Source organism: Ruditapes philippinarum, unplaced genomic scaffold (assembly GCF_026571515.1).
Source record: "Ruditapes philippinarum isolate M1 unplaced genomic scaffold, ASM2657151v2 ctg2363_1_1_1_1, whole genome shotgun sequence".
Classification (NCBI taxonomy): domain Eukaryota; kingdom Metazoa; phylum Mollusca; class Bivalvia; order Venerida; family Veneridae; genus Ruditapes; species Ruditapes philippinarum.
This window is the reverse complement of record NW_026853553.1, coordinates 143,656-157,284: the sequence shown is the minus strand read 5'-3', so window position 1 is coordinate 157,284 and position 13,629 is coordinate 143,656. Positions and strand designations below refer to the sequence as shown.

Sequence of the window (13,629 nt, the reverse complement as noted above, 5' to 3'; positions counted from 1 at the left end):
ATAGTTATAGACTACATAAATTCAATGAAGTACTCGGCTAACGATTTGTGTATATGAAGCGCCAGAAGGTTGAACGTAAATCCGACCATACTCCTTATTTCAAACAAAATTATATCTTTCATCTGATAATTTATTTTGATATATATATTTTTTGAAAATGACGTCATTTTTTTGACATATTTTTCATTCTCTTTCTTTTTCGAATCATATCGAAATTGTACGGTATTGTATGCATTGTTGTACTAATAAGAGTCGACAAAACGCCAAAATCACACTCAAAACAGTAGTCAAGCCATCACTTTCACGGATGATCTTAGAAAATAAGCAAATTCGAGGAAATAATCTTGATAAGGGATAAAGTATAGTCTTTGCAGCCGTATACGGCTATTTCTTTTTTAAGTTTGGTTAAGTAAAGAAAAAATTGACCCATTTACTTACCGCATTAGAAATCCTGTCAGGTATCCGCCATTTATTGCACAATTCTGCGTTTCTTTTTACACGAATCGTGCGTTCTTTTCACATGCCAGCGTTACTGGACACAAGTAAAACGCATGTATGATATAAATGGGCAGGATATAAGATTGTATGATTGAGTTACTGATAGTTTTCGGACTTATATACACTTATCATGAGCTGTTCCTATTAATTTCCGAACAAAGGTTATTTGAAAATCCATCGTATGCATGATCTTAGTGGTCTAGTACCGGACGAAATTGTTAAAAAATATTCTCTTTGACTGCATGACCGATGTTAAAAGTGCTCCCATACTAATAGCAAACAATCATGAAATTGGATCACATGATTAAACGTATAAAATATTAAACTACGACTGGAAAAGAAACATTCTTCATTTTTTTACCAATTATCAGTTATTATATTATTTAACTTGTTATACATGTATGTAACAACCATTCTGAAATGTGGTCAAATCAATATTTGACCAGTTTATATTGCAGGTCAATTTTTAACGTATGGGTGGGTAAAAATAATTGATAAATCATCTGTTGTAAAAAAATCACATTGGTTATTTTTCAACGGGGTCAAAATTCAATATTATGTATACATTAAAACTGTTCTGCAGTCATTCTTATCTATTAATAGCTTACAGGTGTACTCGATTAAATTTAAAATGGGTCAATAATTCATTCAACTGATTGAACAATTTAAATCAGAATTATAAATAGCTTAACTCTGCAGAAGAAACAGACCATGTACAAACAAAATTACACGTGTCGGTTTTTCTACTTTCTGTTTACGGCCATTTTTAAACATAAAATTTTGAACTTTACTGTATGGCTCCTTAATTAATCAATTTAAGGACTAATTCAAAGACGTTGCCATGACCTCTGTCAAGTGTCTGGTGAGTCATTTGATCTCAAATTATCTAGTTTTATTTCTTTTTTATTAATTTTAATCAATTTCATTTTGATAAACCACCCGTTTTGGGGTATTTATGTTAATCTACGAATAACACATGACTAAAGATGTGTAAAAGTATATATCATGTATAATTTTAACCAAATCTGATTCAATGGCGGTATACATATTGTATTTTAAACATAATAGTATGATTAATGTACTGTTTACTTTTATATCTACAAATTTGGACTTTTACACGATATAATGATTTACATGATCTGACCAAATATCCAATGAAAATAAACAGAACAGAACAGAACAGAAATTTTATTACATACATGTATGTACTTGGTTTAAAAGAACCTCCTCTCCATATTAAACATACAAATACAACATTATCGCAAAGTTCAGTTGTAAAGAAACAAAAAAATACTTTTGCCTCTAATATATTTAATGTTGTATTTATGCGGTGGCATATCTTGTTTTCACAAATGCAATCTAATTAATTTTCAGATCGTCTTGATTCTTCTAATCACTGTGGCGTGGACCAGCAAGGGTGATGGTGATCTAGATGCCAGCAAATCGTGTGCTGCTGAAGGAGGATGCCCTGGGGGAGCAGAGCAAGATGAGACCACCGTGAAGATTCCAGAAGTAAGAAACTAACTTAATAATGAAAAGTTTTTGTTATTGTCAAATCAACATTCAGTACATCAATCTATTCTCAAGGAACAAGCATTACCTTTTTTATTTGCTGGTGGAAACAACTTTCATATTAATTTAACAGAAAGTTTTTCAGAAGAAGATGGTTCTAGTTTTAAGCTACTTGAATCTAAAAAGGCATATTTCAATCATTTTAGGATTTACCATTAAAGATGAAAACATCTTTTCATACGATTGCGGCAGTGGAAGTGTATAGGGCTTTACGAGCAGTAGCACAATCGTTGGAATTTGCGTACTTAAGTTTAGCCGACCACCCTGAACAGTCGAAAAAGGCAAGCAGTTTTATAAGCATACAGTTAAACATGTAATTAGGACAAAAAAACAAAAACATACAGGCCTGGCAGCGGGATCTTTACCAGAGATTTGATTCCTGCTATTCCTTAGGGGTAGAGGTTCAGACTTACAGTTTGCTAACGCATATCATTTAAAGTTACATTATACACATAAGACCAGTTGAAAAAAAAATTCTTCCGGAATTCATAATTTCAACATCACGAATTCCCGTGTTCAGTTTTTACTTAAAGAATTCACGTTTTCCATGAAATCCCGATGATTACAACTGCATAAATTCACGATTTCAAGGTGGAGGAAGACGTCAGGCACAAATGCATTATTTCAGGCATTAATCGGCACCTGAGTAGAACTGTCCCTAAGCTAGCTGGATGGCTTCCTCACATGGAAGAATCGGCCGTCCGTGGGCACGTGGTTAAGGTCGTTGACTTAAAACCACTTGCCACCATCGGTGTGGGTTGTTGTGGATTTTCGTATTTTTTTCTTTTATGAAATTTACTAAATTTCTAAAATGATTTAAATAGGTTCGAATCCCGACAGGAACTTTTGATCCAGTTGAAATCGTGAATTCATGAATTTATTAAATTAGAATCACTTAATTCAAAACGTGAACTTGAATTCATGGAGTTAAAACGTTGAAATCACGAATTTCATGAATTTATGACGTTGAAATCGTAAGTTTATGAAGTTTATGCCGTTATTTTCGTGAATTTATGACTTCTATATGTTGAAATTTTGAATTCGTTAATTTGAAACCCTTCCTGTCTTTTGTAGTAATGAGAGGTACCTTTTTCATTTTAGTAGATCAGGCTACAAAACACGTTTCACTATTTATTCTATCACAAATAGACCAAAGTCCCAAGTAATTTTTATATAAAAAAAGATACACCTATTAAGATAATAATTATAGCAACAAAAGTTTTTTTTCATTTTTATATCTGATTATTCTTCTTCATATTTACGCAAAGAAAAAAAAAACATTTTAGCTTAAAAAGTGAGCTGTTTTGTTATATGTAAAGTATGCTTATTTTAGGTTCGCATGACGGCAGCTACAGCACAAATGCTCCACCTCCAGTCGGCAGAATTGATGGATAAATTTTCAGTCACCTCAGCGCATATAGTCGAAACTATGATACCTATTATTTTAGATGCTGTTTTGGACCTAAAGGTAATGTATGGAGACCTAGCCACGACCTCTTTACCCAATTTTCCGCTGTCAAGTGAAATTGAATTGGTACATTTCAAAAAAGATTGACTATTGTAATGGTAATTTACCAACCATTGATAATGATACAATACATTTTTTAGAAAACGACTGCCCCTCTCTTTTTAAGAATTGAATATTACCGTTATACATACTGAATGATAGTAATAGAAATTTCCGTTTGTTACAGGATTATTGATAACTGTGTCATAGTTAAATATAAAACCCAGGACCCTCGTAATACTGCTCTGCGGCTCTACCGCATCACCGCTTACACATCTTTTCCCCTAAATAGCGAGCAGTTCTGAACCGTGACATTCTTCCCTGAAATATTGAAATTCGTCATCGAATTTCCAAAGGTTACAGAGCAATGTGAATTTAACTTTGAGCTATACTAGTATTCAGTCACGGTTCCCCGTTGAGAGCCAAACGTCAGAGGGTAAGAAAAATGTGCAGTCTTACCGGGACTCGTACCGGGGACCATCGAAACATGTTCCGCGGCTGTACAAACTGAGCTATCCGGCCGCTTAGACATTTTCCCTCTAAATAGTGAACAGTTCTGAACCGTGTCTTTACCACACATATTTAATAGATTAAGGATTGAAAGGCTATTTTGTAGGACGAAGAGCTCGTAAAAGATGCTTTAGACATGATAATAGAACAAGCTGAGGATATGAAACAAGAAGCCGAAAAAATGAGAGACGGGTATGAATAGTTAATGCGGTAACATTAACCTCTTATATATGATAATTTATGGTCAACATTTGGAATTCTATCATCTATGGTATTTAAGATATATAGCTTATGGTAACATTTACGTTGATAATATACTAGTAGTTTGTGATAACATTTACATTTTATATCATATAATGTATGATTAAATTTAATCCTTATGAAAAACAGTTCTTGGTAACATTTACATATTTTATGTTAAGACCGTGATTTTTTATTTATATATTCGTATTCTACTTCTAAAATGTCTGACAGTTACAAAGACGCCTATACAGGTCTTCAAGAAAATATTGGTGATGTGCTTATTTGGAACCAGCATGTTGACAACGAAAAGAAACGTCTTAAGGAAGATATGGAAACCGAAAAAAATAATTTACGAGCTGCTAAACGGGCACAAGAGGAATTGGACGAGGAAAAGCAGGCAATCGATAACAATCTAGAAATGTTACAATCAGATAGAGCAATGTTTAGAGAACAAGCCGGTAAGTTAAGTTAAATGACGTTACAATTATAGGAAACTAATATTTGTCATTTGTTACATGTAAGAGAAACCATGGTTTCCCTAATTCCCTTGTAACCATTCGGTAGAATGGTTAGCTGAATAGGACTGTGAATTAGGCGATACAGGTTCGATTCCAAGACAGTACAGGTCACTTCCACTGTGATTGATTATGAAATCCTTTCTACGGTCATTCGAACTGTATCTCGGCTCTGGCATGTATTCCTTGTGACAGTGAATGTAATTTGAATATATTTTCACCTACTAATGTATGGAAAGTAACCTCATGGCGAACTCATTTCGATTCGACGAGCTGATGTTTTTCTCATTATTACATGATCCTTAATGCATTTACAATACAGGATTTAGGCATGCATTTATAATCTTTTTAAGGAATGGCTGGTGGAAACATGGCAGCTAATGGTAACGATGGGTTCATTGAAGGTATGAAAGTAGGAGCATCAGTCGCCGGTGGTATCGGAGCATTTGTAGGCGGAGTTTTAGGCGGGATAAGTGATCTTTTTAATCGAGACAAACGGATGGAAGAGGTATACATTGATGAAAAAGGGTCTTCTGTGGTTTATCAATGCCATTATATATGTTTCAGTCACAGCTAATGGCATTGTGACCACATTCGTGCAACCCCACATGCACATTACTATGTATGCAGCCGGTCCACGATGATGATGATGTCATTATCATCGATTGGGACGATTGGAGCTCCGACTTGGATGACCCGGTGTTCAACCTCCAGCTTGGGTCCAGCAAGAAGAAGTGGGCCATGCTCGAGTACTGCCCTGTCTGTTGAGGTACTCACACCTACAGCGAGTGCCATTAAACGAAATATGCCAACAAACGGCATGTGCTGACCATAGTGTGTTTAATTGTTATAATTTTTGTTTCATGGTAAAGAGGATATATAACGCATTAATATAGCGTTTGTTATATGAACTTTTAATAAATATTATTTAATCCGGGTATTTCTGGATCATCACTCGTAATATATTAAGATTGTTATTTAAAAGTGTGATGTTTTTTCCCTAACACTTTCCAGTTCAAAGTATTGATGGGAGCATACATGGAGGCACAGCGGGCGGTTGAGCGTGGTTTTGACAGGAAAAGGAATGTTTTAAGTCGAATCCATGAGCAGCGTACACTTGCATATAAACATTTAGGCGATTTAAAAAAGTTAGCAATACAAGACGGTAACTAGCATACTGATTTTAAAGAAAATTTTCTTTAACGCCGATTCGTAACAATACTTTTCTTGATGAATTTCTCGAGATATTTGAACGAAATATGAAACGGAAAGTGAATAACCACTGCCAAACAGCACAGATTCATGTCAGCTTGCACGCCTGTTAGGTCTGGCCATGTTCTTTAATGTTAATAGCTCTTTGTATTTTGATATCGAAATCCATATAACTCTTTATAGACTGTTCGAAATTCAAAGATGAGAAAAATCTATTCCGTAAAATCAGGAAGTAATAGTTGCAAGGTGAACGTGTCAGACTAGAAACACATTGAATGCGGATTCTCTGGCCGCATAAGTTCGAACCCCCATCATAGCTGCACAATAAAGGCTTCACTGACCGGGTATCTACTTTTACAGCAAATTATGGCGATGTGAAGATGATTCAGAATGCCCTAGACCAGCTGAAAACAGCTCAGATAGAATTTACACGGATTATCCAGCACTGGTCTGCCATAGTTACAACACTGAGTGTTCTAAAATCCAACTCTAAACCTGGAAAACTGTTCCTAAAGAAAATTGAAGATCCAAAATATGTTGAAAGATTTCAGACAACACTGGAACATGAAAAACAGGTGAAAGATATTGGTTTATATCACGTGATATCGTTTTGTTAATAATGATAGACAATTTTAATTCATTAATGTTAAAGCTGTATATCAGATGAGTCAGAATATTTCAAGAAAATCAATCTTGAGAAAAATGAAGGAAGAATTTAAGAAAAGTAAAAAGATTCATGATCAAAGTAATGATTTACATGTTATTTGCGATTAATGACTGACTTTTCAGTATATTTCCAATATTGCTACTGTGTGACAATCGCAGTGAGGGCTATTTTGCATATTTTGACCTCTTTTTGATAATTTACGTGGATTGTAACCTTTGCAGTTATCGTTAGCCGAATTGCTTTCCAGCATGAAAAAATCTAAAACTGAGACTCGAACCCGCAGCGCTGTATTGCACATGAGTCAGTCACTGTTAGTGACCGTTACAACTTGCCCACATTGGAACAAGGTTCTGAACATGGGAAAAATTCGTCTTTTCATATATTTTTAGGAAACACAAATTGGAATTTATTTTATTTAAACTTATTAAATATATTCATGTTTTGTTTAAGGGATGGGCATTTTTTAGGAATATTTGCGATTCTTTCGTGAGATCTAGCAGACGAGATATTTACGAGTTGTACAAATTCCTGTCAGCGGATATAGATAGAATGGCTGCATCGAAACGATCTGAACGTCAACAAGAAATACTGAAAGAATACGAGAGTGACATTGAGATTACTTTTCCTGTATTGAAATAAGACAACTTTTCCTGTATTGAAATAAGACAACTTTTCCTGTATTGAAATAAGACACATTTACTGTATTGAAATAAGACAACTTTTTCTGTAATTGAAATTAGACTAAGATATACTATACTCACCTTTAGGTAAAATAATTTTATCACAGAATTTGTTGAAATCTATGAAATTTTTACTATATCTTGTCTAATTTGGATAAAAGAATGTGCAAACTATGTATGGGAAGCTGCATTCTCTAATACAGGTGAAGTAAAGTTGGTCCTTTCTTTAAAAAAAAGCCAGTTGTTTTAATGACACAATATATTCTTATTTTGGCCTCCTATAGCGTGTAGAGTTTAAAACATAACTTATTTACTTTGTGTGTTGATTTTATTTTTACAAAGAAACAGTGTGGCAATTCTCAATATTTTCAATATCTAATTTGATCATAATATATCTTTAAATCATAGAATAACAGCCAAGTTTAACATAAATAAGTTTCAACTATGCACTACGAGCTTGTGTTAAAAAAAAAAGACCGCGTACCAACTATACAAGTATATTAAAGATAAATTTTCTTACTACAGTATGAAAATATGGAATATTATAATATTCCATATAAATTTAAAATAAGTACCTCATTACAGTCTTTCAAATATTGATATAAACGCTTTCCAATGGATATTTTTTATAATCTGTTATCATCTTTATATATCACGAGTGTCGTAGAATGTTTTGTAAAATTCAAATTTTTGCTAATATGTTATTTGTGTTTTATAAGCCCATGCAATGGGCCGGGTGTATACAAGTGTTAGTTCATGTATTATATGTTCATTGCTTTGTATGTTTACATATGAAATATTTTTTATATTTATACTTACTTTACTTAAAATCAATAAATTTATTAAACCAATAGATTAATTAATGAAGGTTTTAGTATTTTTGTGATAACTTGTACTGTTACTGTTGCTTTTTAGGTTTTTATTTGTTTCTCTAGCTAGTTTGTATTTAGTTTGTATTAACTTTGTATACTAATATGTTACCTTCCTGAAATAAAGATTTTTATTATTATTATTATTATTATTATTATTATTATTATTATTATCATCACCATCATCATCATCATTGAATCAGCTGAAAAGAAAAGGTGTTTTGAATATATGTATAACCGTATTATTCTTGAAAATGGGAAAATATTTGCTGCATTCGCACATACTATTACTTTGTATACATAGTTTTACATGGTCGACTCTGAACTAAACAGCACGTTGGATATATGGACAAAGGACTGACACTAAGAGGTGATAGATAATGGTTCCATGCATTACTTACATATGTTTCTGGAGAAATTAAACAAAAAAGTGCTGCGTGTGTAAACATTATAATCACTGGTAGTTAGTATCAAAAGAACAATTTCTTTTTCTTTACTGTTGAGAAGTACAGGTCTTTAGTTAACATTGATGTAATACATGGGATCTGCTTCATTTTGTGAAAGTCTTTATTTTCTGGATTGAACGACTGGAAGTTGTAGGCAACTTTTTTGTTCACAAGCGTCAATAGTTTTCTGATTTCCATTGTTTTTCCGAAGTCTTTTAACGCCTCAGATAGCGCCTGTATAAACCAAGAACCATTGGCACCATTTCTCCAAGAATAGTAGCCGGGAATCGTTGAATAAGCAAACAGGAAGTCCGCCTCTACCGGAAGTTTCACCATCGCTGGTTTCCCTTGCTCACCTATGCCTTTTGCGTCAGCCACATTGACATTCACGCCGGCATCCGTCTGGTACCCGCGACATGCTTGAATGATAAATAGTTTAGGCTTTCCAACAAGAGATGGGCACTTATCTCCTTTAAAATATTTGGTTAGTTCTGTGATCTCTACAGGTTTATCAGTTCCATACACAACGCCTTCTTCTCCATGACTTAGAATAACGCAAATAAAACAGTCACATTCACTGTAATCTTTGGCGGCCATCTTGGAACACACGCTTTTCATCGAATAGGCAGATAGATCAGGGTACGCATGGACTGCAAATCCTGGAAATACATGACAACTTGTTATCAACTTACATGAAAAACTGGGAATATCATAGTTCAATATCATCCATAATGACAGGGGTTATACATGTATATTTTAATCTATAATGTATCAGTAATTGAAAAAATCAAAACATTCAATGAAATGGTCTATATTTTACTGCTACAAGTACTTGAGAAATGACAGAAAATTAAATCTTTACTGTTTCTGTTCCATATCACATCAAAGTTTAAATGTTTCTGATATGTCATGAGACAGAAATATTTGCGAGTAAGCGAGATAAATCAGAGCAATTAATGATGTGTTCATAAATTGAGTTGCTTCCCTTAGAACGTAGGTACTGTATGATAAATAGAAGATTGATGAAAGGTTGCAATTTGGTGATTGCAGAGAAAAAATCAAACTTGACTTGTGTTTTGATATTACATACTTGCTAGATGCAACGTAACCTTTTACCGCATGAGCATATTGCGAAAAATGGCTGTTTTCTTTGAAAAACATCCTGTTACAAGTTCAAACTACCTTGATGTACGTTTTTGATAGGGCGGCGCCGAAAACATTTCTCAAAGGAAAAACAGTTTTTTTCACTATTTGAGGCCTAAAAAGGGGGATGAAAAGCCGTCAAAACACGTCTATATGAGGTATGAGGTAAAATGTTAAATTGTTTAAAAGGGGGGAACTATTTTAATAATGAGTTGATTGCAGCGAAAATCAAACATGATCTGACACTTGATATAACATACTTACATGCCAAATATAAACACAAACACTGAAATCCTTCATAAGCTTAAAACTGACTTAAAGGGGCAATGTCTTGACTTAACTGCAGCCAAAATCGAATTGGCCCATAGTTTTTAACATACTGAAATTGCAAATATATAAACACAATCACGAAAATCCCTCTCAAGTAATGCTGCTGAAACAATCTGTCTACGGTCGGATAAACGGACGTAACCTTACCCAGCGTTGTCCGTCCAAGGACGACAACGCCAACAGTAATACGTCCCGAAGTGGTCGGGGGTATAACAAGCAATTACTAGCACATTCGGCTGTTCACATCATGGTCTCTGTACCAGAGCGCACAAGCAGCCACCAACTTTTCAACATAATCATTTGAAGGACAAAGGGCATGCAATACATCAACCAATACTGGTTTTTGCCATCAACATTTTTATCTTCAATGTATAACAAGATTCCAAACAACTTCTTGAGCTGCAAACCCCGGTGTCTTTAAACTAAATGGTGTCTTTAAACTTAACGTTCTGAGGAATAAAACGATTTAGCTAAAACTTTTAATCTAGATTTTATATATGCGTTTATATCATGAAACTATACATGCATGTACCTAATTCAGAGAGCCTTTTCTTCATGCTGTCATCGTCCACACTAGAGCCGTCCCTATTCCCGAGCCCCTGGCGCCTGAGTTGAATGCTGAATTTCTCATTGTTAATCAATAGTGCATGGCCCCTGTATTTATAGTTCATATCGTATACATCTAGTTTTGGATCAACAGACAGTATCGTGTTTACCTAGTGGTATATAAGAAAATCAAAATTATTAGCGAAAACAAAATTTATTTTACTTTAATGCTCGAACGCTTTAGTGAAAAGAAAATTTATCTAATTGACAGAAATAATATATAAAACATATCTTGCTCTATCATTTGTTTGCACAAGGTTGTACTAAATGCGAATGACTGCATCGTATTAATTTATGTTGATGTTTTATTATATCCGCCTAGAAAAACAAGTATTAATAATTTTATTATATTCTTGTCATCATAAGTCCTGACATGTTGAATTTGAAAATGTTCGATATTAAAGATTTTATTTGTGGCACGATTTTGTTTGGTTACCGAAAAAGTTAATGCGAATCTTCAACCTAGTCATAAAATTGTGGTCGGTCCATAGAATCATACATGTAATTACGTTCGTAGGTCATATTATCTTATAGTGGGGGCATCGGTGTGAAATGTACACACAAAACACTAACATTAGAGTTTCGGTGGAGCAGCGGCGATTCGAACTCGAGGCACCTCATGATAAATAACAAACTAGTAGCGTTAATCCATTTCATACTCACTTTTTCCGCTGAATCAGTACTACCTAGACACCCTAGCATTCTGGCATCTGTTGATGCAGCCCCGTGGTCATCGCCGCGTGCTTCTAGATCATCAACATTCTCTTCTATATCCAATGGTTTGGCGTCATGTTGTGTCGTCTGCTCACCATGTGCTACGTCTTGAGCGCCACCTATACTCACAGAGTTTTCATTCGTATATGATCCATCGAAAGTTCCACCACCCGTGTCAACATGAGCGTCAGTCTCGTCTGCTTTTAAAACTAATGTATTTATGTCGTCTGCTATTTCATCCATTGTCGTCTGCAGGAAATAAATCCAATATATTGAGATTGTTCTTAGTACTAGATTTTGTAATCTACTTCATTTTTAAATATTTCAGAAGTATAACTATACGTAACGTGTGTTTTTGTTCACCTAAATTACACCAGGTAACTTAAATGAAAAATGAAACACAAATGAATAAATACATCCAAACTTGATATTTGTATTTCGGTAATCCAGAAACACATAACTTGTAAATATGCTACTCGTGTACGTGTTTTATAAAATTTTACGAATCGGTTACATTACAGTAGTCCCAGTGAAAAATAGTTGGTATTTAACAAATAGCAATCGATTCGGCGCGTACTCACACAGACATTCAGCTGCATATAATAAATTCTAGCAGTCATAAAGCAGTGTTTAAACGTGTATAAACATACCTTACTCCGTAAAAGTTTATCGTAATCCAACAAAAACTGTTGTTAATTAAAACCAGTCTGCAACACAAAAATGTTGAAAAACGATGGGACTGTGTTTCATCGATATACCAAATGTTCAATTACAAACGCATTACATTACATGTATATGATAAAATAAACCTGCCTTAAGGGCTGTTTACTGTGTGTTTAATGCATCGTAAATTCGCAACACTTTAGATGATCATGTTACTATAATTAGACCATGACAACATAGCCATGATTTATTATTTTTCTGTCGCAATAAAATCCAGTACTTAAACGTGTTCTTGGATGTTAAAATAAATTACTTTCAAAACACTCAACGTTAGTAAATAACACTTGAATTATTTATATTTTTACTGGATTGAACATTGACTCAGCGTATACAATAGTGACTTAAATAGTGAAGTATGGATCAGCGTTACGGATTAGCGTTTATCGTTGATTTAAACATAACATGAAGCACTGAAAATATATTACATGAATAGGTTTAAAGTGAAAAGCTTCAAAATCAAAATATTTAGTCATAATGGTCTTGGGAGGTTATTATACCTAAATTATGTATGAGCCAAATTTCTCTATTTGCAGCATTAACCCATTACTTCATGAGCATTTTGTGAAAAATGGCTGTTTTCATTGAAAAGTCTCCCGTTACAAGTTCAAATTGCTATAATACAATAAAAACTGCTTCAACACTAATCAAACTTGGCACAAATGTTGACTGGACCATTGCCCTTGCAACAACATGCTCAGGCTTAAATTTTCTGTTACCATGAAAACGAGGGGACATCTCAAAATTGCCAAAAATCACTATTTTGCGTTGATTTTTTCCATCAAAATTGATTTCAAAGTGCTGCAACTTCTCAATGGATTGAGATAGAGTCAAATGCTTTTCAGCGTTGGTTACACGTTACCTTATGATCAATCTGGGGTCATTTACAGCCTCTCACAAGTCATAAATTTTCTTGGCGATGAGGGGGACTCCGCCCCCCCCCCTTCAAACCCCCCAAACAGAAGGGGGCACATCCCCCTTCTGGCAACCCCCTGATGCATCTTTTGGTTGGGGGCCGCGCCGAAAAAGAGGTCACTTATTTTAACAACATTTCTCAAACAAAAACAAGTGTTTGGGGCCTAAATAAGGCATTTTTTCATCATTTGAGACAACAAAAAAAGGGGGGGGGGTGTGAAAAAGGCGTTAAAAGGCGTGTATATGAAGTAATGGGTTAAACGCAATTTGAATAACTTGACGGACCATAAAATAACTCTATTGTACATTTCAAATACAAATTTCTCAAAATTTGTACTTTTTTGTTGTCAACTTCCCTCACCGTGGTATGTCTCTTTGAATTTCGGCGGGAACTCTCGTTGAATACGGTTATTCAAAATCATCTTAGTCCAGCGCTACCACTATCGACTCTTTCCATATTTTTTTCTTTCAAGTATCGTTGT

The 13,629-nt window shown here is 34.3% G+C and overlaps 2 protein-coding genes across 2 annotated transcripts; one reads left to right on the top strand and one right to left on the bottom strand.

Annotated features, from left to right (window-relative positions):
• Positions 1-1,207: 1,207 nt before the first annotated feature.
• LOC132737181 (uncharacterized) lies at positions 1,208-7,628 on the top strand. Its single transcript, XM_060724438.1, has 10 exons — positions 1,208-1,360; positions 1,873-2,010; positions 2,217-2,351; positions 3,404-3,538; positions 4,194-4,279; positions 4,562-4,788; positions 5,199-5,353; positions 5,860-6,010; positions 6,418-6,632; positions 7,175-7,628. The coding sequence occupies exons 1-10, from the start codon at positions 1,340-1,342 to the stop codon at positions 7,361-7,363; spliced, it is 1,452 nt and encodes a 483-aa protein (XP_060580421.1). The 5' UTR covers positions 1,208-1,339; the 3' UTR covers positions 7,364-7,628.
• Positions 7,629-8,706: 1,078 nt separating this feature from the next.
• Positions 8,707-12,502, bottom strand: LOC132737182 (caspase-3-like). Its single transcript, XM_060724439.1, has 4 exons — positions 12,163-12,502; positions 11,462-11,761; positions 10,725-10,908; positions 8,707-9,378 (listed from the first exon to the last, which is right to left on the bottom strand). The coding sequence occupies exons 2-4, from the start codon at positions 11,753-11,755 to the stop codon at positions 8,744-8,746; spliced, it is 1,113 nt and encodes a 370-aa protein (XP_060580422.1). The 5' UTR covers positions 11,756-11,761; positions 12,163-12,502; the 3' UTR covers positions 8,707-8,743.
• Positions 12,503-13,629: the final 1,127 nt, after the last annotated feature.